General features: G+C 33.0%; 1 protein-coding gene across 6 annotated transcripts in view; it reads left to right on the forward strand.

Annotated features, from left to right (window-relative positions):
• The window catches only part of LOC141455570 (dual specificity calcium/calmodulin-dependent 3',5'-cyclic nucleotide phosphodiesterase 1-like), a 385,265-nt gene that overhangs the window by 299,701 nt on the left and 58,104 nt on the right, over nt 1-27,460 (forward strand). For all 6 annotated transcript variants that reach the window (XM_074130711.1, XM_074130708.1, XM_074130706.1 and 3 more), the window contains 3 exons: nt 10,256-10,336; nt 20,398-20,572; nt 26,483-26,596. In XM_074130711.1, coding sequence (XP_073986812.1) covers nt 10,256-10,336; nt 20,398-20,572; nt 26,483-26,596 — 370 coding nt within the window. The remainder of the gene's footprint in view (nt 1-10,255; nt 10,337-20,397; nt 20,573-26,482; nt 26,597-27,460) is intronic.

A 27,460-nucleotide genomic window follows, 5' to 3' on the forward strand; every position in this document is an offset into this window, starting at 1 on the left:
GTTGGTTAAATCTGAAGTAATTTTGTTTGGTCGTAGTTTCCGTCAATGTATTCATTGATTGACGTATTGTTTTATTATTTTCTTTTAATATTTGATATATAATATTCAAAGTGTCTCTTTGAGGGTTTAAAATATTAGTAATGACGAGAGAAGTAAGGATGTCTGTCAGTTGTATCTTTTTATTAGTAAATAGATAACGCGTGTATTTTTAACTGTGAGTATGTACTAGATCCGTCTTTTAAATTTCTCTTACTTGGTAAGGGAAGTAGGCGATCATGTCCAATCTTCAATTTCGAATTTTCAGTGGAAATATGCTTTTTGAGATCTCCTGAATTTGGAAAACTGACCTAACAAACTACCAGTACAGATTGTCCTCTTTTAGTCTACAACTTTCATTACATTCTACAAATCATATATGAGGGTAAAATACTTTTTCATATTTCGAAAGTGTGGAAGATTTCCAAATTTCTTTTCTGAGATTTTTCGAAATTTACTTCGTTGGTAGAACCAGTTTTTATTTTGAATAATGTTTTGGGGAAAATTTGTTTTCTGCATTTTATGGTATAATGTGTGTTTTTTCTTTAAGTAAAAAACCTAAATAATTAAAATATGAAAAAGTCATATCAATGTTACACCAGAAATATTTTTTCTTGGCACAGTCCGTCTACATGCAGGACTGCACCTATAGTTAATTACTGGCCGAAAAGGGAATGTGTACTTTGGGAAGTTGTTGAGAAGGAAATATGATTGGTAGGGGTTGTTATATTTATTGGCTGATTTGTCTGCTAGAATCTTATTGGCAGGTTTTCTTTTGAGAAATTTGTAATTCGATATTGTTGATGAAGTCTTCGTTTGTCAAAATTGCCTTATAATTTATTTTTGCCATTTTAGTTATAAAGAAATTGAGGTTTTTTAATTCATCCCTAACGATATCTCCTAAGTGTATTTCTTGATCCTCTGTTTTTCTTCTGTGTGGTTAGTTTTCCAATATGCCGTTGATAATGTCAGCCACAAGAGACATGCATGTTCTTTTTTTTTATCTTAAAGTAGTAGCTTATTGCCATTTCTGCGTCGATTGTCAGCTGTTTACTGTTTTTAGTGTAGTTAGTATTTTTAAGATAGTTTATTTAAGACATTTGTCTTTAGAGATTTGTTCCGAATGCTGAGAACATTGTATTGGAATTAAGGGTTATTATTCTAGGGTTCTAATGTATATTATAGTTAGCGAATGTTGTACTTTATAAAAGGGATTGTATTTCTTGATTATATCACGGATCGCCTAGAACGATTTTAATTGAAAAGTTCACCAACATGAAAAATTTTTCTTTCTCCTTATTATTTGGGTCAAAACTAACCAAAATACACTGAAAACCAAATCGGTTTACATTGCGGATTTTTTTTTTTTAAATTTTTCAGGTAAAAAACGGCTTTTTTTTGCATTGTTAAGCCTAATAAATGGAAAAACAATACAGTTTTTTGCAAAACCAATGCATGCATTTTGAAGCTGAGGGAATTTCCGACAGATTGATGTATTTTATAAATGATAAAAATGAAATTTCGACATTCAAAATCAATAAAAAAGACATTTTTGAGCAAAATAAGGCAAAAACAAGGGTTTCTCGCATTTCAAAGCTTACTTAACAAATAAATCATGGTTTTTTGTGGAAGGGAATGGGACTTTTCAAAAATGAGAAACATTCCTGCAAAATACAATATTTATACACTGGAAAAAGTGAAATTTTCCAAGTCATTTAATGAAACTTTTTGGATTACTAAGCCCTGCAATGCGATAAAAAATTATTTGGGCTCTTTTAATCCAAAAAGTTTCATTAAATGAATTTGACTTGGAAAATTTCACTTATAAATGATTCACTAGTGAATAAATATTGTATTTTGCAGGAATTTTTCTCATTTTTGAAAAGTCCCATTCCCTTCCACAAAAAACCATGATTTATTTGTTAAGTAAGCTTTGAAATGCGAGAAACCCTTGTTTTTGCCTTATTTTGCTCAAAAATGTCTTTTTTATTGATTTTGAATGTCGAAATTTCATTTTTATCATTTACACCTACATTTAGAAATGCTTTTAGATAAGCAGAAATAATAATCAGGCATGTAAAGAGATATCTCGATAGGCAATTTGATGGGCGTGTTATATCGATACGGGGGGCGATTCAGTGGCCACCTCTCTCACCGGATTTGACACCTATGGACTATTTCCTTTGGGGATACCTGAAAAACAAGGCGATTATTCATAACTTTTTTCTTTCTTTTCATATTACTGCTTATCTAAAAGCATTTCTAAATCTAGGTGCATCAGAATCAAGCCGGAATTGTATCTGTAGATGAACTAAAGCAGAGAATAATGGATGCCTGTAACTCGGTTAAATTCGAATCTATTTCTTTGGCAGTAAGGTACAATTGGCAGGAAAGAGCATGTCTATGTATCTCTAATGGTGGAGGCCATTTCGAGCATGATCTGTAATATTAATGAGGAGTAAAATTTATAATAAAATAGTACTTTTCTTCTTATTCAATCAAAAAAAACGTTAAATATTATCATTTTGAAATTTCTTATAAGAACCATGTTTTCATTCATAACTTGTAAAATATCGCTTACAGAAAAAAACCGTTCGAGTAAATTTTTCTTAAAAAAAAAATAGAGTAATCTATTTCTGAAATAAAAACCACACCTCACCATTTGAAAAGATGAAGTTGGTGCCTGTATCTCGCTTCTGGAAGCACTGAAAAAAAATTACAAATTAAATTTGGATTTCTAACAAAAAACTAAGGGAACACGTATTTTTTAGTTTTTTTCTAGCTATCATAGTTTCCGAGACTAGCTTCATTATACATTTTCATTGTACCTTAGAATAAATCAAGTTATACGGTTGATAACTTAATAACGATACAAGTTGTACGGTTTTTGGATTTTTTACTTCTTATAAAAATAAATAAATTCATAAAGTATTTATACACTTTATTTTAGGAAGATTTGTATTTGAAGGAAAGTGTATTTACCTATGGGAAATAGTGGGTGGTTAATGCTGGCTAGCTGTGGGATAAGTATTGATTAAATTATATAATATACTCTGTATACAGTTAAAAAACGCGATAATAACAATTTTAGAGAGGTAAACTAACGTCTAATAAAAAACTCCTTTCATCGGATAATCTTAGAACATCCCAACTAAAAGTTGGAATCAAGAGGTGTGTAAAATGTATGTTCATAATCAATACCGTAACGTGTATATTTTATTTGACTAAGCTACACTCATGTGAATCTTTAATTTTATATCAGTACCACTTCTTTTACCGGTTTCTTCAGAACCAAGGACATACCTTTATCATGGTAATAAAATGGAGATCACGAGAACAAGTTATGAGACAAAGAACTCCCACTAAAATTTAATTTACCAGAGAGATATTAAATTTTTTTTTTTCATTTCTCTAACATAAATACGTCTACTTTTGGAAAAGATTGTAAATTTCCAGCAAGCATCCTTAAAGAAAGGTTAAACGTAGATCTTTTAGGAGATCCTAATTTTAATATTGAGTGAAGAAAAACAGAGATTTTATTAAAGTATCCATTGAACTTTAGCATTCAATTAAAGCCAACATCTCTTTCTCAGATACGAATAATGTAATAATTCAGAAGAAATCATTTTCATTTTTTCATCTTACAAGATGTATCACTTAAATTAATTTGAATCTTACAAGTAACATTCCTCTCTTCTTTCGACTGAATTCGATAATAAATTATTAAAATTATTCTTCAGAATTGTTCCAAAGGAAAAGAAAAATGCATTCCTATGCATTAAAGTGATATGTCCTTTTTATAGCTGGCAATCAAAGTGTAGTATCTGTTCTGATCAGCTTAAATTATAATAATTTTTTTCAATACTTTTTATAAAGTACTCCTAAAAGTTTTTGGAGTTCTAAAAGTATTCACCCGATTCCAACCTTATCTTATTCCCAGATAGAATGTTTCTTTGGGAGCTACTGCCAATATAACATACTTTTTACGAGTATTCATAACAATTAATTTTCTTTTTTATGATTTACTGTAAAAACATTTTTTTTTTTTTAATTCTTCTGCAAAGATTAAAATTAACTTAATACGAGTACATCCGCTACAGTTAACTAGCACAAGTGTTGCGATCAGCATTTTATTAGACTTTACTAGCTGTAGATTAGGAGCAAGTTTCTGTCTAGCCGGAGTTTTATTTACTATTTTAAGTACTATTTCAATTTTAAAGCTAAATCTAGTACTCCTAGAGCCTTTCCACCATGAAAAATTCCGGAAGATATTTGAAATCGAAGTGAGGTTCATGTACTAAGAGTAAGCAGTTACTTCTTTCAAGTTAATTGAAAATTTTATTTGTAATTAAAAATTTAATTTAAAAAAATTGAGAAAGTTATTCTTTTTTAGACATGAAATTCTAGGAAAATCCTTCCTCCATCTCTCCACGGAACCTGCAGGTGCCAGACCACGTTCTAGATCCAGCTTCTTCAGTGCATTTAATTCCATAATCCCTTTTAAGGAAGTCAGTCCATTTTAAACACCAAAAGTGTTAATGGTGATCACACTCACCAATGCCCCCTTTCAAGCCTGCATTAACTAGGAAAGGCTACTTATTCTGAGGAGGCACCTGGTACCTCGTAGGCTCCCGTTTTACTATTGGAAGGGAGTTTAGAGATCAGTGTTTTTTAGCAGGAAATGTTTTTAGCACAAAATCTAACGAAGCGTGGAATTCAACGCCGTGACTTTACTCGTACTATAGAAGTGGTACAGCTAGCGTTCTGTGGATAGTGGCTAACCCTTCATAATAAGAACACTTAGCTTAGTGAAGTTTTGAGGAATCGCCTTTCATGGCAGTTCAATCCTAATTTGAGGAGCAATCCATCGGTAGCATGCTTGGAATTAGTTTCGAAGAAGCACCTAGAATAAACACCTGGAATAGATGTTTCTAGTCAACCATTCCAATTATGCCATCCATTTTGGCTTATGAATGAGTATGAGAAGAAGGTTAAGAAAATTGTTGACCTTCTTTAAAAAAAAATTAAATAAAAATTATGTGCACTGAGAGATTGGTGTAGGTTGTATTCATTAAAATTTCGTTTTTGATTTTTTATTAAATTTGGTTTCACTTTTTTCATCATTTTCCGTTTGAAATATTTTCCATGTATTGATTTTACGAGAGTGCTTAGGGAGACGTTAAACGGTTTTGACGTCACGTTCTAGATCAAGAGATATTTAGGGTCGCAACGAACTGTAGTAGAAGGTTGGTATTATATTCGTCCAGATTTCATTGCAAACCTGATTAGGTGTATAAAGTTAAGGTCAAGCGTCGAAGTTGTCGTCAAGGCTAAAAGAGGCAATAAAATTTTTTTCTTCCATCACTTTCTTCGTTCAACATTAATTTTATGATCATGTTTTTTTAAAGATGCTGTATTCGTCTAAAAGATAATTAATAGTACCTAAAAGATGCACTTTTTTTTAACACATATCTTTAAAAACTAAGTGTCGAGAAGAAATATAAATTTTCTAAAAAAGCTTAAAACAATCTGATTTTGTGCGTAAAGATATCTCAAAGAGGTACTTTTAGATTACGAGTATTATTAAAATTACTGTACTATTATAATTATTATCACTGTTCATTATTTTTGGTGACTGAATCATAGTTTCAATAGGATGAAAAATTAATGCCAGTTTCAGTCATGTTATATTAAACTAAAAAGAGTCCATTAACATACAAGACTGAAGACACCAACCCTCTAATGATGTAAAACAGTATTTTGTAAATTAGCCCTGAAGATGACCTAGTTCCTAGGTCGAAAGCTCGGCATAATAAAGTTTATAATGACTAAAACTGGCATTAATTTTTTATCCTATAATTATTATCTATAATAATTATATTTCTATTATATTATTATTGTAGCTTTCGTATCTAAAATTCCACCTTTTTGTTTTCTTTTTCTATCTGAGTTCTGGTCTCAACAAATCCGACTATAGTTCATTTACTCAACATGTGCCGTTCATTAATATTATTGTTGATACTTGGTTTTGAGGTCGTAACTTTAACGATTTCGCTTTTATACCACATTATAAGAATACGGTTATTTTAATCAAATCTGGCTAAACCATCGGTATTTTGGGCAAGTCTGCTTCTCGCCGCATCTACCTTCACAAGTAGCATCGTTAATCAGAACAGGGCAAGATCTAAGCTCTCCTCTCATCCTAAACATGTAACAAAGTGGGAGGTTCTGGGGAATCTGAAATGGTAATACGATGTAGATTCTTTTGCAAGAAGTGTGCCTAGTAACAGCCTGAAATAGGCAAAGTTCAACGAATGGGGTATGTATTTGAAAATGTTAAATGTAAATCTAATTTTGCATTTCTTCTCCCATATTTCTCTTTCAGCTTTCTGATTATTACAACCCACGCGTTTCTTAATGGGACATGCTTAATTGAGTGCTTCTTTAAAGCTCCCTCTCTTGTAAGAAAGGATATGAGCGACTTCTTTCCTGGGTTCCTAAATTGGCCCGACATCTATCGCAGAGTCACGGTTTTTCCATTTCCATCATGTTAAGAAACAGAAGCCCTTAGAGTTTGGCCTCATCGTGCTTGGTTAATCGCTTGATAGTCATCGAACAGCACAAACCTCCCTTTAGATCTTTGTCGAACATTTTACAGGACTGCGTATACTGGAGTTAGTACCATATCGTAATTATACGCCCAGTTTCCAAAAAAAATTCTCACATTAATACAATCTTGTACATTTCATCACCAACAGTACATCTATTTCAAATATGAAAAGAAAAATTACTCATTCTAATTATTAATGGTGCAATTATAGATATAAAGTAAGACTTTTTATTAACAACAATGAACAAATTATTCTCATCGCTCACTCTGTAAACTTTCTTCTTCTTTATAGACTGATAAATTAAACCCCTTTGATGCCAGAAACTAACCACCTCAAGCGGCCTTACTCTGGATAACAAATGAAGCTTCTCTACCTACGTACAGAACAAAGTGAATTTCGGTAAAGACTACTGTTCCTATTATTCTCAGTACAAAACAAACTCATCTTCTATAAAATGATCATTATGAAATGGTAATAATCAAAATTATCAAATGAACACTATCTTATGTTATTCTACCCCACTCCATCTGTAATAGTAATATCCAGAAACTTCAGACAACTCAGAACAAATTTCTCTGACTTGCGACTATTTCTCAACGATCTAAAGTAATATAAGACCTCTTTTTCCAAAACCATTCGCTAAAATGCCTCTCCACTCTAACTTGTCAACCCAATCCTCTCTGCTACAAAATAGCCTTCAGGTTCCTTCCATTCCCACAGACATAAAAGTCTTAAATACATCTTCCTTTAAAATTCTCCTTTAGCTGCAAGTTTCTTTCTCTTTTCCCTGTGTATAGCCTTCTTGTTCAACCCTAAATTTTCCTAGCAATCCTAAAGTGGGCAAAAAAACTCATTAGATCTCTCTACTGCTCAATGGACAAGTTCTTATACTTTCAATCAAAATTTTTTATTTTTTTTAATTTATCCTTTTATTGAAATTTACGCCTGTACCTACAGGGTACAATAAGTAAATGAGATAAGTGTATAAATAAATCACGTGGTAGACGTGAATGACGGTTATCCAGTGATGGCCGCCATAGTCACCCAGTTGGTCACGGGGCCAACGGCGCCTCAGCCGTCTTCGAGGATTGGAGGGTAGCGTAGTTGAAGACAAGTTTGCAGCTAAAGGGTTGGGATGAAGTGAGAGTTTTTGATGAAAATTTTTATATCGAATTTTGGCAAGTTCGGAGATGAGTGGAATTTGAAGATCTGTATGTATTATGTGGTTGCTAACATAGAATGGAGCGTCTACTATGCGGCGGAGTATTTTGGATCGTAGGGTTAGAGTTGAATCGTCAAACTGTATATGTAATGTTAGTTAGAAGTAAATATTTAAAAGTTGGATGTTGCGAGAAAATTTGTGAGTGGGAAAACTGAAAATAATATTTAGAGTAACTCGTGTGAATGTATTCACAAAAGAAAAAGTTCCATTATATTTTAATGAGTTCAATTTTTCTTATTTTTAGTATTTGATTCGTTTGTTGTTGGCTTCGTTTATGATTTTAAAAAAAAAAAATCTTTAAATTAAGCAAAAAATGTTTAATTAGTCCATGTAAAAAAAAAAGAGTAAAATGTAGGGACTTTCAATAGGAAAAAGTTTCTGAGCTGTCTCTAATTAAAAGTTCATGTTATCCAAATGAATGTAAAAAAAAGGGCTGGTCTCAAAGGTTTATTTCAGCTTGTGAACAGTACAGTATTAGATCTTAAAGTTTCACAAAGTAAACAACCACATTTGTTAACGCAGTGTAATCAGGATCTTTTAAGACCTGCTAGCTAATCAAGTTTAATATTTATAGAGAATCAGTCAAGTAATTACTTTCATATGAGAAGAGGCGGATATTCATCTAGTAGTTATGAAGCGTGCCTTTGTAAGTTCGAGATCTCCTGTTCGAATACCATAGTGTAGCTAGCTGGTTTTAGATTGTTAAGAAAAACTTTAAATAGTAAAGTATGTGTTCTGCCACCGTGGACATCTAATTGGTGGTAGTTAGACATTTAGCCCCGCATGAAAAATAGGCAATTACTTTTTTTAAAAAATAAATGAACAGGATATGAATAAAAAAGCACACATATAATTAAAGGTTTCCACATGCTAACAAAATGAGCCAACAATTTGAAAGTATTGCTAAACAATGGAAGCAGTTGATTGCGAGATAAATATCAAATCAGTCCAATATTACCTTCTATTTGCTTTCATTTATTGGTAAGAAAAAAGGTTTTGGTAATTAATCGGCAGATTTTCAATACTATCCTCAAATCTAAGTAAACTTCCGAACTAGAGCTATTTAGGTTCAGTCAAATTCTGCAAACATACGTTCTGTGAATAGACATTCCAATCAATACTATTCTGGATTGATAGTTAACGCTCTTTTCTACGTGACAAACCTCTACAACGACCTCAACATCCCAGTCGTACAACAACTTGCCAAGAGGAAATATCATAACTTTCTCACAACTCTGTCAACTTGCTGCAATTCTTCTTTTTTTTCATTCCTGTCTCTCACCTCTTCTTTCATTCCTGACAATCGATCACGTTGACGAATCGCTAGTGGCCTTCGAGACTTCCTTGGGAATTGAAGATCAACTTAATCGATAACCTGTAGAGAATTCTATTGCTGGTTAGGTACTCTCCTGCTCTGCACGCATCATTTACATCATCACACAAATTTATTAGTATATATTTACAATACGTACAGATTGTAAATTATTATTTATTTTTTTTTAAGTTTTATTGGAATTTACAACTGCAACGATGTTGCAACAAGTAAATGTAGTACCTGATAAAAAAAATACGGAAATTCAAGAGTGGAGAAGGCACCCTGTGGTGTCACTCCATTAACGTGCTATACTGCTCTCACGATAAGAGTAGATCACGAGCCCATCTTCTCTTCAATCTCCTTAAAGCTTTACCTGGTAATGTGGAAGAAGATAGGTGTTTTATGAGAGGGTTAGGATGAGCTGCAGTAGAGGAATGAAATTTGAGAAAACGAGTGTTAGCAAGATCTGTAATGAAAGGGATTTTGAGGTCATTATGGATAGTGAGGTTAGATACATAGAACGGAGCGTTAAGAAGTTTTCGAAGTATGTTTGACTGTAATGTCTGGATGCTTAGAGAGTTGGAACGTTTAGTCGATCCCCATACTTCGGTGCCATATGACCAAATAGTAACAGTAGATATAAGAGTCTTTTGTTATGTAGGTTAAGTTTTGAACGTTTGTCAAGTTGTCTGGCGAGAAGTTTAATTTGTTTGTAAATTACTAACTTAAAACTTTATGCTATTAAGAGGAAACCGTGGTAGTGTGTACGCAAGGAGCTTATTGCTTTTAAAATGCAAAATATGAATACAATAATCAATAAATCTCTAAAAAAAAAAGATCATAGACTATTTAAAAGCTTAAAATAACGCCATTTATCAATGGTTCGGAGAGCACAGAGTGAAAATACTTTTGAAAATGAGTCTAACAGAATTTTAAGACTGGTAGAATGTACCGGATCTTTAAACATTACATTTTTCGAAGCAATTATAAAATTGTCTAATTTATTGAAAATCTCATTTATTTATTTATTGTATAAATTGAATTAATAGTTACATTTATTTTCTGTTACAGTGGCCAGTCCTCCAGAAAGACCGTTGAAAGACGAAAAACCGAAGCCATCCCCTCCACATAATAGTAACGGACAATTAAATAGTGAGTAAAACGATTTATTTTACTAATCTCTTACTTAAATAATTCACTGTACTTATTTTCTACCAATTATTTTTGAACCAATAGTGGGTAGAGGTAAAACTTAGAATTGATTGGACGCGGACGCAAAATAAAACCCTATTCTAGCTTTATTTTTCCACATTTTTTTTATTGGAGAACTTGGCTAGTACTTCCTACATTTTTTGTGGAGCTAAGAATGCTTTTCTTTCTATTCCTTCAATTATCAAGGTTCCAACTTCAAATTTCAGAAACATAAAACGTCATACACTGGTGACATACAAAATGTCATGAACTGAAAATCCCTTATAAAATTTTTAATGTTCGAAATAGTACAGAAAAATTATTACATATTAATAACTCACTGGAATGTGCGTGGCTAGTCTGTGTGTAGTTCATGTTCAATATGTCAGGTCGGACCCTTTAGTTTGTGATCTCTTTTGTGTGTGACGAAAATAATCCAAAAAAAAGTGAAGATGGCTAATTGCAGTAGCATCTATTTGCTAGTTTTATAAGGTAATTTTTTTCCTTTAGATATAATTGTCGGCAAAGACTAAACCGCTATTAAAACCTTCTGGTTATCTATTGAACATCACACAAAACCCTAAACCTTGCAGGGATTCCAGGATGATGTTCACGGTGTAGGGACAAACTTCATTTAACATGAAGTTGAGGAAAGAAAGAGTTGGACAGCATGTCCAAGAAGCGTGTAATATTGAAAAAGTATGGGCTAATTATTCTATGATTTGAAATCGCAACCCCTCACATTCATTTTCGTTATAATTTTTAGTCCCAAGTACATTTATGAGGTAGTTCACTCGTCTAAAAACATAAGATACTGCTTGCTGACAGAACCTTTTAGATGGAGCTGCAGATGCGCTACATCGTCTAGTGCTGCTTTCTGCTGAGCTATGACGGTACCAAAGCTTGTTATGAACAAGAAAGCTCCGAATCAACGATTGAGATTTTAAGGATTTTCAGTGTAAAACATTTCACTTCCACAAATTTAATTCTTACTTAGATTGAAATTGATAATTTTAGAGAAAGAAGCCAACCCATCCCTTCCCTAGAATTGTCCTTAATCGAATATCTCTAATAAAATTTTGCTAAATATAGATTTACATCTGTGCAATGAGTTTAACAACTCTAAATAAGAAATCGACTGATCAATGTACCTATTACATATGATTGGTTGCCCCATTTCAGGTCGAGGATAAGAATTTGCAGCATTTGTAGTTAGAATGTGATTTATCAATTGATCACTATAATAAATTGTAAATGCTCCTAGGTAATTAAACTTTTTTTAAGTCAACGTTGATCATAATCATATGGAAATACTTCAACTAGTTCGCGGAACATAAGTATTCCAACAGAAAATAGTTAAGAATCACTGAATTACATTAAAAAAATTTTTATTTATACAGTTAGAATCGTAAATAAGGTTAACAATGTAATCGCGTATTAACAATGGTTCTTGTTGAATGAAGACAGTGGTTATAAATACTTAAGTATTATTAAATTTACAGTCGCTAGATGTATAAAATTGCATATAAAAACTAAGCTCTCCACTAGTTTCCCACTTCTTCTGCTGATGACATTATAAACAGTGTTAACAAACAATTCCAGTAAGAGAAAAACTTCCTTTGTAATTAAATTCATAATGAATTTAAAGGAGAAAAGAAAGGTTTTTGTTACTAATAATGCTATTGTGTTTGTGGCAATGAAATGCTTTTAACTTTGTTAAAGTGTTTTACGAGTATGTACTCGTATGTTGTAATTAATTTAACATAGTGAACTGGAATTTAATAAGTGCAGATTTTCGAATTTGAATTTCCACCTAAAATGCTTTGGCGATTCCTTTGGTATTAGTATTTTTTTTTTAGATTTTTAATCTGTGTGTTTCCAACTTTTTATCTTTTTTAACTTATAAATAAAAGCTTACCAATTTTTTCAACAGCTTTATCGTCGGGTCCCACGATGACACTTCTTGAAAATATGAACTTCGGCGGTTTTCCGTTATGTTGAACACAAAAAGAGAGATCAAAATTCAATTTGTAAAATCACTTTTTGGATTCAGGTGATCGCAGAACGGAAAAAGCTCGGTAGAAACTCAAAATAGTAAATGTGCACAATCACAACACTATTTCTTAGGAGTAGAATCAAAGAAGGTCAAAAGTAATTTTAATTTTTTTTATTAAAATAAATATAAAAACAATTGCTTATGCAGTAAAATGAAAATAAATAGAAGATAATCCTTTACTGTTGATGGAAGATGCACTTTCCCACGTATTATTGAAATTATACGTTAAATTAAGTGGGCCTCTAGTATTATGAATTATGAATGAATAAGTAAATAAGATCTCAGTCAAAGCACTAAACCTAAATAGAAATGGCCCACCATGTGATTGTTCAGGACGGAGAAATATCTAAAGCCCAGAATAGGTTTTATGGTAATACATTTCTATGTTTATTCCTCGTAGGGCGGATGTTTAAGGATATTAGAATTCTACTGAGGAAACAAGTTTTCTGTCTCTGATTGTGCAATAGGTAAATAAAGTTGTATGTTAAAATTCTGATAGAAATTGTACATACCTGAATCACTTGAAATGGGATTCAGTGAACAAAATATTTGACCCAACTGTAAAACAAAAAGGAAGGGACATGACTCAAGAAACCAGAAGTGACTTTCTTGTAAAATCATACTAAAAAATAATTCACATTTAATAAGCTACTTGCAATTATATTAATGTCACAATTTCCTAATTCAGTCTTCTAAAAGTACCTATTTTAGAATGGATTTTTGAGAATAGATTTAAGACGCGGAAAGAAAACCAACATACAGAGGAGAAATTTGCTGTTTGAAAAGAAAAGAATTGCATTAAGGAAATGGGTTAATTTTCACATTTTGATTGCGATGACTTAGTTTAAACTATACGTACATATATTACTCTCCATTTCTTCAGCAGTTTACTAACGCTCTTACTCTCGCAGTTTACTCTTGTACAGGTAAAAAGTTGAGAAAAAATATGGTGCCATAACTTTTGTTAAAGATCGCTTGTTTGGGGTAAGGCGTATATCGTATTTCCCATTTAAAAAATTAAAATAACACACCAGATTTTTTTTTTTTTTTTTAATGGGCAGGAATCCAACTCAATCTCAGCTCATAAGTATATTTTTCTAAATAATTTTCCCAGCTTTAATTGAATACTATAAAATTGTGATTATTTCTCTTTAAAAGTGCAGTAAGCAGTTCTTCGTAGTGATCTACAACATATTGACCATAGAATAGATTAGATTAAACTAGGGCGGCCTCAAGGCCTACGCCACAGAGACCCCTTTGGATCTATAGTGGCTTCTCTTACTCTAAAGTTCGCCCCCCCCCCCAGACCCGTCCTTTTCATCAGACTCTTAATGCTGGAGAGCGACTCTTGGATAAAGCTCACAGGCCTTGGTTTTTCCTTCCCGAGAAGTAATATCCTTAGCCACACAAGCACCTCACGCTGACATAACACACACTGTGCCGTTTCCTCCTTTTCCTGACAGAACCCATAGAGGCTATCATCTGCCAGGCCCATGCGATGCATGTGTTTTCTGAGCCTGCAGTGGCCAGTTAATAGTCCTACAATTATCCTTATAACCCCACGGCCTTGGTGGATTAATTCTGCAGTCAGCCTCGGCGAATAGCCTCTAATGAACATACTGACCATACTACAAACTGCACCACCATTACCATTACTTCTCAGAGGGAAGAAGACGTCAGTCCTGAAACATGATAGGACTGAGACTGTCTGAAAAATTGATGAATATGAAAAACATTAAGAAACCCGCGAAAAACTAAAAATTTATTATGTAAAATTGTGCTTTTTGATTGAAAAATTCCGGCAACTTTTGAATCAGATTGGATCAATTGAGTATTCTCTCAATTTTCGCTTTTGAAATGTGTAGCTCCATACACAAACACACTTAAAAATACCAAGATTTCTGTTTTTTTTTTTTTTTTTGGCATTGTCTTTCGCCATACAGCCAGCATCGTCTAGGTGATTATCACTAGAATATCACTCACTCTCCATTCTTACTTATAAATACATTCGCTTCACACATTCATCCCTCTACTATACACAACTATTTACATAAACTACAGCTAATGGATGGATCAGTACTCTATATTCCTGCCATTCTTATAGCTTAACCGAAATTAAAATCACGTAATCCTTCTCTAATCATTTTCTTGCATTCATTCTAATCGCTATAACTATTAAATACATTCATATTTTTTTGCTAGCTCTGCTATAGATTTAAGCACATAGATGTTGGTGGAGAATATTATGTCTTCGTAGCGAAATGGTGCATCTAAATACCTGTATAAGTCGTCAAACATTCGTTTCCTTTCTACTACATAACGTGGACATATCATTATTATATGTTTGAAATCCTCCTCCTCATTACAATCTACGCAAAGAGGAGAGGACCTTTTGTTGAGGATTTCTGTTGTTTTGCTGTTACTGTCAGATAGCTGTAGGTAAACCTAGTGTAAGGAAGACTACCTCAGGATGCAGAATAAATTAGGTATGGTACCTTCCCAAAGCCTAAGTAATAATTTGTTTTAGGTCACTCATCTCGTGTTATGATCTAATTCTTTCTTGACTTACCTTTACAAAAATAACTGACACAAGTAAATTTTAATGTTTTTTATTATATTTTTTAATTTTTCCTCTCTTTATCTCTCCATACCTATCTTGTTATCCCCTGAGGAAAAGCCTTTCGAAAAAAAAAAACTTTTTGAAACGATGGTATATGAAAAACATAAAAACACATTAGTTTAGATTGCACTGCTGCCGAATCATTTTTATGTAAATACTACAGACATTATAGTCACTTTGAATCGTTCCTTACGCGCAGCTTGTGAAATATTTGACCGACCTAAGCACTAGCATGATGAGAGATTTTCGGTCCCTATCAGTTATGTCTGGTTGTAATTATGCGTCAGCTGCCCTTACCACCACCCAATACTTTCTAGTCACGTAGAATTTGCGTGCCCGAAACACAGCGTATCGTTCAAGTAGTCGCCCAGTCACTGTGCCAGCTGTTATGATCGCCTCTCTCCAAACAACTCTACCATGTGGCTATTTGTTCAAACCGTTTTATTGGTTGTACTAATTTTTTTTTAAAGGCTTTCAAGCCACTAAAAGGGAAGGAAAACCTATTATATTTATTAAAACTTTTTTTTTAATCTTTTATTGGAATTTACCACTGCAACGGTTGTTGCAACAAGCAAATATGGTACCTGATAAAAAAATAAAAGAAAATCATGAGTGGAGAAGGCAACCAGTGGTGTCACTCCAGTAACGAGCTTTGCTATACTGCTCTCACGATAAGAGTAGATCACGAGGCCATCTTCTTTTCAATCTCTTTAGAGGATTACCTGGTAATGTGGAGGAAGATAGGTGTTCTATGAGATGGTTAGGATGAGCTGCTGTAGGGTGGAATGAAATTAGAGAAAACGAGTTTTAGCAAGATCTGTAATGAAAGGGATTAAGGTCATTATAGATAGCGAGGTTAGATAGATAGAACGGAGCTTTAAGAAGTTTTCGAAGTATTTTTGACTGTAATGTCTGGAGGCTTAGTGAGTTGGAACGTTTAGTCGATCCCCATACTTCGATGCCGTATGACCAAATAGGTTGCAGTAACAGTAGATATAATGAGTCTTTTGTTATGTAGGTAAAGTTTCGAACGTTTGTCAAGTAGTCTGGCGAGAAGTTAGTAGCGTTAGTTAGTTTCTTGCCTTTTCAGTCTAGTATGGGGATTCCATGTCAACCGTTTGTCTAGGTGCAGTTCAAGATAGCGTACTTTGTCCACAGTTGGTTTAGGAGTTTGGTTCAAGAAGATGGGAGGTAGGATTTTCCGTCTTAGAGTAAATACTATAAATTTTGATTACGTAACGTTAGTTTTGATTCTCCATTTGAAAAGCAAGTTCTGTATGTGGTTGATGTGTGTTTGTAGAGCTCGTGTAGCGATGAGAGGATCGGAATGAGGAGATAAGATTGCAGTATCGTCAGCAAAGGTGGAGAGGGTAGTATTTGGATGTTGAGGTATATCTGCTGTAAATAAGGAGTAAAGAAGAGTACCTAGGGCACTGCCCTGAGGAACACCAGCTCGAGCTAGATGGATATCAGAGTCTGCTGCTCCACAGTTGACTCTGAAATATCAATCTTCTAGGCAGGATTTGAGGATGAGGTAGTGTGTATGAGGAAGAATCTCCCTCAGCTTAAACAGTAGCCCCTCGTGCCACACCCTGGAACACCTGAGCGACAAGGAAAACACTCGGGCAATACTGCTTTCGCTCAAGGGAGGTAGTGGTAGATATTTAAACTTTATTTCGAAAATTTAGATGTTCACAATGCTAGTTAAAAAAGGGAAACAAATAATAAAGAAAGAGAGGTCATGTATGAAATATGACCTGGGGGAGAGAACGCTGTTAATTACAACTGTCTGTTTTGACAGTTATTTAACAGTTTAATTAGAGAGGAATTTTCCTTTGTTCCAGCTTTTTAAAAAAAAATCTAAACAGTTGTATCATATATATTTAATGAATAGATTTCTTGTCAGTCTTACACGTATGTATTCACTTCAAAGACATATCCTGCATGTAGGGCAGGTGAGAAGTATCTATGATGACCGAAACAGGTGGGCATATTGCGCTGCAATGTTTTCTTTCTTGGGCATAGTTTACTGCAGATCCAACAGCATTGTAAAGGTTAATCTAATTATTAATCATAAAATGCGAATATGCCTCTGCATTTCAATCTCAGTGTAAATGCCACATACTTTATTGATGTTTTCTAGGCCCTGCACGCGGCCCCAACTGCGCCATTCCCGCTGGCCGCTTGAGGACCTTTTAACATTTTCCTGCGGCCCGCGGCACAAAACTGTAATTAAAAATTTAAATAATAAAATATTTCAAATTTGATTTTAATAAAGTATGATAACTTTCACTAGCACTGTTATTGTCTCAGTGTTCAAATCTTATATCTGTAATCAACATTCTTTCATTGCATGATCACTCGACTTTTATTAAGCCACTTTGACAAAGCGTATTCTCGCCGTCGAAGCTACGGATTTTCGCTTCTTCTCTAGTTATTTGTTTGATGGTGTAACAGTTGATGTACTAGTATAAATGTAAAGGCGATCACATTATTTTTGTTTCGTCTGGCTTTTTCATTTTTAATAGAAAAAATTATGAAGGAAGATATAAAGCAATTTCATAGAAGTCACTAATGCCGTTTTTATGTTGATTTGTTAATAAATTTCAATATAATAAATTATTAATCTGTATTATAAATGAATAAAAACAAATAATAAATAAGAACCCGAAATAAATATAAATTAGTTCATTAAAAAAAATATTTATATACACTGCGGCCCTCGGCAATAAACCAATAACCTTTTGTGGCCCTTTACAGAAAACGTTTGCCCACCCCTGGAGGAGAGGTTTTTCAAAAGAAAAGAAGTGAATTATTATTTTTACAATATTTGTTTATTTCCAATGAAAAGAAAAGAAAAATCAATCTCAATACTGCTGATTTTCAATTCAGTTATTATTTTTCTGGCTCCTTGGGCAAAGGTGAAAAACTGAAGTTACGGGTGGCTGGAATTTTATATTCTTTTATAATGTTTAATACGGAGGTAGAATATTCTTTAATTTCAAAATATTACAACACAGGATGCTGAATGACAACTTCGAAATGGCAAAAATAAAAGTACAGTAATAAATAATGATGGAGTTTATTAAATATTGAGAAACTGAAAGTCAGATGAAGATTTACTCTAAGAAAGCAACAGATTTTTCTAAAGTACTTTGGAAACGAAAAAAAAAAGTTCATAAAGTGGGTTAAGAAAAATTATATATTTAACTTTGAGCAACTCACATCGGTCCGCCAATTTTATATATTATTATTTATTTATTTTATTATTTATGTATTATTATTTTATTGAGAAATCATATACGAGGGTCGTTTGTAAAGTCCGTGCAAAGTCAGAGAGATAGCACCACTGGCGCGTATCGAGGTTATGTTTAGTTAGTAGCATCTCTTGGAAGAACACACACCAAGTTTCAGCCAGATCGGTCTATTTCTTTGTGTTTGGCATTCGTTTGAATCGAGGAAGTCGAGTGACTTTGGACGAAAAAATGGACGAAAAAGAATTCCGTGTGTTGATTAAACACTACTTTATGAAAGGCAAAACGCCTCAGGAGACCAAAGAGAAGCTTGATAGACATTATGGTGACTCTGCACCTTCGATTAGAACAGTTTATAAGTGGTTTCAAAATTTTCGGAGTGGCCATATGGGCACAAGTGACGCTGAACGTTCTGAACGTTGAGGTTACTACTCCAGAAATCATTGATAAAATCCATGATATGGTGATGGATGACAGAAGAGTGAAGGTGCGTGAGATTGCTAGTGCTGTGGGCATCTCGAATGAACGGGTACATAATATTTTGCATCAACATTTGGACATGACAAAGCTATCCGCAAGATGGGTGCCGCGATTGCTCACGCTTGACCAAAAACGAAATCGTGTGAAGTGTTGCAAGGACGGTTTGCAGCTGTTCCAGAAGAATCCGCAGGACTTTCAGCGTCGTTTCGTCACTGTGGATGAAACATGGATACATCACTACACTCCTGAGACCAAAGAACAATCTAAACAATGGGTTACCAAGGGGGAATCTGCGCCAAAAAAGGCGAAGACCGTTCCTTCGGCCGGAAAGATTATGGCGACTGTCTTTTGGGATTCGCAAGGAATAATCCTCATCGACTATCTGGAAAAGGGTAAAACTATTACAGGTGCATATTATTCATCGTTATTGGACCGTTTGAAAACCGAGCTGCAAGAAAAACGCCCACGATTGGCCCACAAAAAAGTCCTTTTCCATCACGACAACGCACCAGCTCACACCTCAGCAGTTGTGGTCGCAAAATTAATGGAAATAGGGTTCCAACTCGTTTCACATCCCCCCTATTCTCCAGACTTGGCTCCCTCGGACTACTATTTGTTCCCCAATATGAAGAAATGGCTGGCGGGAAAAAGATTTTATTCAAACGAGGAGGTGATTGCAGAAACGAATGGCTATTTTTCAGACTTGGACAAATCCTATTATTCGGAAGGGATCAACAAACTAGAGCAGCGTTGGACGAAGTGTATAAGCCTAAAAGGAGACTAGGTTGAAAAATAAAAAAGGTTTACCCCAAAAAATTAAGTAGTTTTTATTTTTGCACGGACTTTTCAAACGACCCTCGTACATATATACTTCAAAGTAGATTTATAAAATAGATAAAGCAATGGCAAAGCCGTTTGCTTGAGAGCACTGCTTACACATAAATTAAAAATAAACAAAATATTCAATAAAATAAATAAATTAAATTAATATAAAATTAAAATAAAATAAAGTGAATTAATATAAAATTAAAATAAAATAAAGTAAATTAATATAAAACTAAAATAAAATAAAGTAAATTAATAATTTCTTTCCATTCGACCGAGATATAAAGTACAATTTTATATTAAATCTCATTCAATCAAATGCAAAAAAAAGAGGAGGAAAAACAAAATGAATTGAATTACATATTGGAAATCCACGAGTACCTTGCTTCCATGCATGGCGAGCGTAACGGATAATTGGGCGAGGATCTGATTGGCCAGTTAAAGAAGAAATAATATCCCTCCTGGAGAGTGTACCTTTACGATATATGTCCTTATATACATTTTCATGGTATGGCATTTTATTTCAAATGAGACTGAAATTGTTAAAAAATAAATTTAAATTTTCCATTAGGATAGCAATAGATGATAGATACTATGTCAAAAAGGAAAAAGTCCAAAAAGATTTTATTTTATGTAGTATAATATAAACATATAATATTTATTTTATTTTATAATTTACAGTCATAAAATACTTATAAACTGTAATAATTATACTATGTCCTGTGTTTTCAGTATTTTATTTATAAGTAATCCTTTTTTGTATATTAAGGATTTTTATTTATTGCAGAACAAGGTCCGTTAACAATAGTACGCCGCAGCAGTGGTCGTAACGCCAGTTCGAGTAGCCCAAGAGAAGCGAGCTCAGCCTCGGTTGAAGAAGAGGTCCTGGAGTCGCTAGATTTAGATTCAGATCACCTACCACCTGTGGACACGCCTGATGCCTGCGATAAAGCCGCTATCCGGCAAGTATAACTATTATTATTATTATTATTATTTTAACTATTTATTCAGGTTAATTAAAGTTAATTTATTAATCCCGAATTATAGCAATGGGATAGACTCTCGCAAGAACGGGGATAGAATAGGCCTGCCCCTTTGTCCTGGAATTCTGATAATGTCTGGATAATGGGATGTAGGGGAAGTAGATATACTCGTGCCCACAAAGAACACGCCAAGGTGCGGGCTATCGTGCTACAGAGTTCTAAAACTCCCCTTCCTTCACCATTATTTCTAATAAGCTCATATTTCACCAAACTTCTGCATCTTTCAAACCAATATTTCTTCTTTTCCTTCACTTACTTTCCTCTACTTCCCATTTCGGACTCGAAACTCTAGTAAATGGCAGAGGCTAAGGGTATGGGCATCTCTTTTGATAACGCAAAAATCACAACTAATTGATGTACACTTAAATTTCAAACTTTATTTTGCCCATTTTTCTTCGCTCCGGAAGAAAGCCAGAGATTGGTTTATAAATTGAAATATTAAGAGTGCCATTTCAGTCTTGAGGAATTATCATCAAAAAAAGAGGAAAATTAATTTATTTAAAAACAATAACCGTAGATAGGGAGGAGAGTGGCTCAGTGGTTAACGAATACTGGATTCCAACGTGAAGATCCTAGGTTCAAATCCAGCTGTTAGCCTTTAGATTTTTTTTTTTTTTTTTTTTAGGAACTTCTTACAGTTTACTGTCCGGTGATGGACAGTGTAACACAAGAACACTGACCGAAGGCCAGCAATGCACTAAAAAAAGCTCCTGGCGCCACTGACCTCAGATGCTAACGCGCCTTAAATAAAAAATAATAATAATAATGATAGATGAATCCAGAACTGATTAAGAGATGTAACGAGAATACAACTCGTTGAAGAGGAAACAGCCCAGCCTCTTTGTTTTTTCCTCCCTTCGTGAAGAGTTAAGGACAGCTTGCGGTCTAGAGCCACTCCTATTATCTCACGGCACTATTTGTCCCAACAGCTCAAGCTGTTTGTACATTACAGGTCTACACTTCGGTTTCTCCACCGTTTATTTTGGTCTTTTATAAGGTAAAGAAATTGTCCACTGATTTCAGATAGTCGACTGGCAATAGTAGCCACCCTCCATGATGTAGTTTAGCTACACAACCGCTATAGTGTTGTCAAAAAAGTTGTATGTTCTCCTGAAACTCCAAAGATAATGTTGAAGTAAAAATAATTTCAGATTCAGCTTGTGCCATTGATGGAAATTGACTCTTACTAGGCTGCAAGGGCGCATGTAGCCCGAACTGGTCACCTGTGGCCCAGGTGTAAAGAAAAAAAAAAAATATGTAGATGGCAATACCGTTCAATCGACCGACATTTACTTTTAAGAGAAGTTACACTTACGTTCTTAGAACAGCCCTGAAATGAATTACCTCGACAAAAGTCTGAATCAAAAATTTGCAGACTTCATTTGAGTAGTTGATATTATGAGTTTAAAGAAGCAGCTGCAGAGAGGTTTTTGAGCAACTGCAGAAAACTAAAAGAAACCCTCATGGTCATCACACTTCTGCCATCAGCTTCAATCAAGGAGTCAGTTAATTATTCAATTCAAACATTGGACTTAAGGATGGCTTTTTGCTAATGATATCTATTCTTTTGAGAGAAACCTAACTAATCGCCCCTCTAAAAAGTGCCCTTAAAATTTATTTGGCCTTAATAATGTTTTAATAAAAGTTAGCCAGGTGAATGAATAATTTCTAGATTAATAATTCATATCTAGATAAATTTAATAATTATTAGAAGGTTATAAAAGCAACCATTTCCGATAAAATCGCTAAAAAATATTTTTGGTAAAATCAATCATTAATTTTGATCATTGATAAAATCAATTAATTGATTTTGACCAAATTTATATTAATATTATCTGGTGAAATATTAAATTTAAACTTTCTAAGAGTTTCTGTTTTTTAATTATGGTGAATCACATACAAATAAAATATAATATAATAAAATTTACACTTTTTATTCAGTGGGTTAAAAATCATGTTATACTCAATATACAGTAACTCAAATTCTGTATAGTTGCACTATTTCCTCTGACAGTAAAGGGTACAAGACAGAAAGCGTTTCATCGTTAACAAATTTAATCAATAGAATGCAAAGTGCGCAGAATTTTAGACAAATTAAATTACCGTAATATAATTTAATTAAAAATTAAAATCACCAAAATAGCTCTTTGACAGTATACCATGCAATATTATTAGCTAATTGAATTAATTCAATCTGCGGTAGTTGTTGAAGGAAGACTAGAGCGTCGATGTAGATGAAGTTGGGGAATTCTGTGTGATCATGAATGAATAGCCGAGTTTTAAAGGACGGCTTTATTGCTATGAATAACTTTCTTGGTATTGAAGGTTCTCTTGAATTAAAGTCTTGTCTTTAATAATGCCCTTTACAAAATTAATTTAATAAAATCATTTGGAATATTATTTCCGTCAGCCTTATAAATTATAGCATAGCCTATAATGTACCTTATTAGAAATTTTATCTAAATTAATAAAAGTTTTGGTTAAATTTGTTGTAAAGGTGAGGTAAATAGTTTTTGCCTGCCCCAGCTGTATTATTTGGATGAAGGGATATATGTAATGAGCACTCAAATAATAATTATCAACTATATTACTATTATATCCACCATTTCTTATTGTTTAATTCTGTGTTAATAAATGTACATCCTCCATAATGTAAAAAAAAAGTTGTTTACTCCCCCTTGAAAGTATGAAAAATAAAATAATTGTAAGTATAAGTATTGTAATGAGTATTAAATGTTTTTATTCTGAAGAAAGGAACACCATTAAATAATACTAAATGAGGCTGCCCAATATACATTTTACTAATCACATCTTTGAAACTGCTAGATCCTAATATCCTCAATTCACTATTTAAAAAAATTGTATTACAGTAATTCTGGTAAGGAAAATATTTTCATAAATATTTTCTTAGAATGTGAATATTTTCTTCACAGAAATGATTACGACAAGTTATGCCATCCCTTTCAATTCTGCTCTTTACTAGGTAAAAACCTATAAATTCTAATCTCGTTTGTAAATATGTTGCAAGTTGTATAAAAACTTTTCAAGTCAAACATCATTGGACAAAATTACTATTCTTTGTGTTTGTGTATGTAGATGTAAAAAGCGCAGAAAATGCAATTTTGAAAGAGAGTGCAGCTTTCATTTCAACAACATATATGTACACATCTTATTTACCTAACTAGTAAAAAATTATAATGGAATATACTTAGCTCTCAATTCAAAGTTAGAAATGTTTATTAAAGTAATAGGTAGGTTAAAGAGCTTTCATAAATATGTGGAAAATCGACTTCTAACTTAAAAAACGCTCGATGATTGGATGATGATGCTATTTACTTGTTTAATACAATACTTCATCATTAAAAAAAAAAAAACACATGATTTTTTCCTCCATGGGATCTAATAATGCATAATGATATAATGACGACTTAAAGATATTCTTTCCCCTCTTCTTGGTGCTAGGCGGAATCTGTCAAGTATATCTAAGAAATCTTAGAATTTGAGAAATTTGAATTTGAGAGTTTATCCTCTGACTTAATATTATCCATGTGGTAACAGACTACCCAGTCATTTTTAGAAAGCATGGAGGCACACCACTCACTCTAGCTTCCAACGCTCGCCAGATGTTTTAAGGATAGCTTCCCTAGAAGAGAAACAAGAGCGTTTTAAGAATGTTCAAGGAAAAGGAAAAAGCTTGTAGTCAAATATTATCTTCTTGGTATCCCATGCACCTTCTTCAGATATTCCAAAATTTGCCTCAAATTAAATAGATGGAAGTTACCTAAGTAGATTATTTACCTAGTAACCGCCCGTAATCACAGAAGAAACCAGCAGAAAAAAATGACCACTTCCTAGCGACAGATCTCTCCAATTTCCCAGGAGGACGTATCCTGGCCTGATGCTGATTACCCAGAAACTCAAGAAAACTCCCAGGAAGTGAGGGTAGCTAAAGATTGGGATGAACACACCCTAAGCCTCAAACGAAACTCAAATAGACTGGGATATCTTACTCTCTAGCACTCTTATACTCCCATTCCTGCTCTGAACCCCGATGTTTTGAAAATGACTTTTCTTCTTCTCATCTCTCAGAAAGGTGGACTGTGAGATGCTGGAAGGCACCACGAGGTAGTAGATTTCCTTTCAACCTCACTACACTTAAACTTAATTTATAGGATTTAACTAAATAAAATTTAAATTAATATGACAGTATTATCTGGATAATTGTCCTCTGCACTCTCATTGAAAAATTTCTCACAAGAAAGTTCATCCTCTGGGACAAAAAAAAAAAAAACACGTTCAGTAAAGAAGTAGAGTACTGATCTAGTCGATAACTTTCAACTGAGAATGGATACAAACTGAAATTACCCTCTCTTACTCAGCAAAAAGTTGTGTGAATTTATTTATTTGTCATTTGCCAAAGGGTTAACTTAGAATGTTGAATCACTGGTTACAATAAAACTGATAAATATAGGTTTAAAAATCAATCAGAAACGCTTTATATATTAATTTCTTTACTTACTGCTAGAATAAATTTCCTAAATCCAAGTTAAAGACATGTATAAATACGTACGAGTATAACCAGTTGGACTAAGTCATTTATCTGTTAAGTAGCGCATTCTGGAGATAATTACAAGTAACTCTTTCAAAGTGATTTTATTTTATTTTTGTGACGCAATAATGATAAGACATGGAAATTAATTCAATCTAATAGTTGTGAATAATTTTATTCAGTATTTTAGGATCACAAATAATTCTCATTACAAAGAGAGCAGATTTGTAACGCCTGATCGTATTGAAAGGAACTTTTATAGCGTCACATCAAGTAATTTAAGATTTTCATAAAATGTGTTATAAAAAATGTTAAATAATTTGAACAATCTTAAACGTTTTTTCTCTTCAGTAGAACATATTCCACAGACGTTATTTTATTTTTAAATAAACTTACCGTGTGTCTTTTTTAAAAAGTACGGTCCTGGAGTCCGGCCAGTGTATAATTTTTTCTCGGTATTTGATCAAAATTAAAAAGAGGCAAACATATACGGTGATTGTTGTACGCAAAATTTGATAAAAATTATAATAGAATACATTTTCACTCTATCTTGTACAACTGCACCCATTGAAAGATGATATCAATGACTTACATGCAACAAATAGTAATATAAAAATAACTTATGTCAAATAAACGTAACTTTAGAAAAGAAATAATAATTTTCCAGGCAGTTGATTCTGCTCTACAAAATACAATGTAATCACAATGTGTACATTTAATATTATTTATTTGTTAAGCTTGGAAGTAGGTCCTGAGATCTGTCATTTTCAAATCCTGCAATTTATTCGGTGTAGTTTTACTAGTCCCCATCCACACAGGCCAAGCGTGAATTTATTTCAGTAAAACAAAATTAATAAGCAAAAATTCATTGCTCATAAATAATCTGAAAATTATTAAAATTTAAGATATTAATAAGATTGGATTAATAAGCACTCCTTGTAAACACTGCATACAACATAAAATAAAATAAAATTCCGAGGTTGCTGAAAATCCAAAGCATATTAGCCATTCACAATTGGAGTAATTGGAGTATATGAAAGTTTTGTTTCACGTAGATTGTTTAGTCTTCGGATGAAAATCTTTCACTCGTATTTATTCTTATTCTGACTTTTTAGGTTTGCTTAGTTGTTTGCAATTACATCAAATAAGAGTAATATTTATTGAAAAATATTTATCCCCAATTTATATCATTCTGCTTAAAGAAATAAATCATAATATACGTAAATTTCAAATAATTTGCTGGGTTTTCCAAAGCATAACTAATTCTTTAAAATTTTCAGGTTGCGCGCGCTGCTTTGGCAGTTGCAACGCGGTGAAATTGCTGCCGATATGTTGCAAAAAAATCTCCTGTATGCAGCTAAAGTTTTGGAAGCTGTTTTCATTGATGAAACGAAGTAAGTATAATAAATGATTTTCTGTAGAATTAGTTTAGAGAATAATGAATATTACTTGTGAAATTGTTACAGGTGCCGTACATACTCTTACAAGGTATAATAACTGATATTGTTACGTCAGCGTACTTTGGTTTTCTTTTAATTTTTTTCGTTTACGTGTTCACTATTTCACATTTAATTTTTTCAAGTAATTAAAGTGTGCAAATGCAGTTTTTTTTTGCTTTTCTTTTAAAACTATATTTTAAAACATCCGGGCTAAAAACTCCTGCTGCATTTCTTTTTTTTATTATTATCAAACCAACAGATTTATACACATAATGAAAACATTCCAATTGTATACGTAATTGAATGAGTTCCTGGTGGTGCATGAGGAAGAATTCATTAATTACATGCATATAATAGGATGGGTAACATGGATAAATTACATTTTTCAAAGGGAGTTTTGGTTTTTGCTTTTAATTATTTAATTTTTTTTCCTTTCTTTGAAAAGTAGCTTCCCATACAATAATGATTAAATTAGATAAAATCTACTTATGTGGTTGCAAATGATTTTGGTTATTTGTTTAACTTTTCTTTTCTTAAAAAAAAAAAAAAATAATAATGAAACTAAATATAAAATTGGGATTCTGTTCTAGTTCGATTTTTACTGATGATAAAAATAATTTTTGTAAGATATATAGTCAGGAATATAGAGTAGTCCAGAAGTTTTTTTAGAGGAGGGTACAATTAGCCATTGAAGAATTATTAAGCCCTGTACTTTTACAGGGGTTATGTTTAAAGAATTAGGCAAATAAGAACAATGGTTGTATCCATTTTGGAATCTATCAGCAATTATATTAGTAAACAAAAACAATAGTGTATGTT

This window comes from Rhodnius prolixus, unplaced genomic scaffold (genome assembly GCF_049639745.1).
Source record: "Rhodnius prolixus isolate KJV_2025 unplaced genomic scaffold, Rpr scaffold_4, whole genome shotgun sequence".
In the NCBI taxonomy this organism is placed as follows: domain Eukaryota; kingdom Metazoa; phylum Arthropoda; class Insecta; order Hemiptera; family Reduviidae; genus Rhodnius; species Rhodnius prolixus.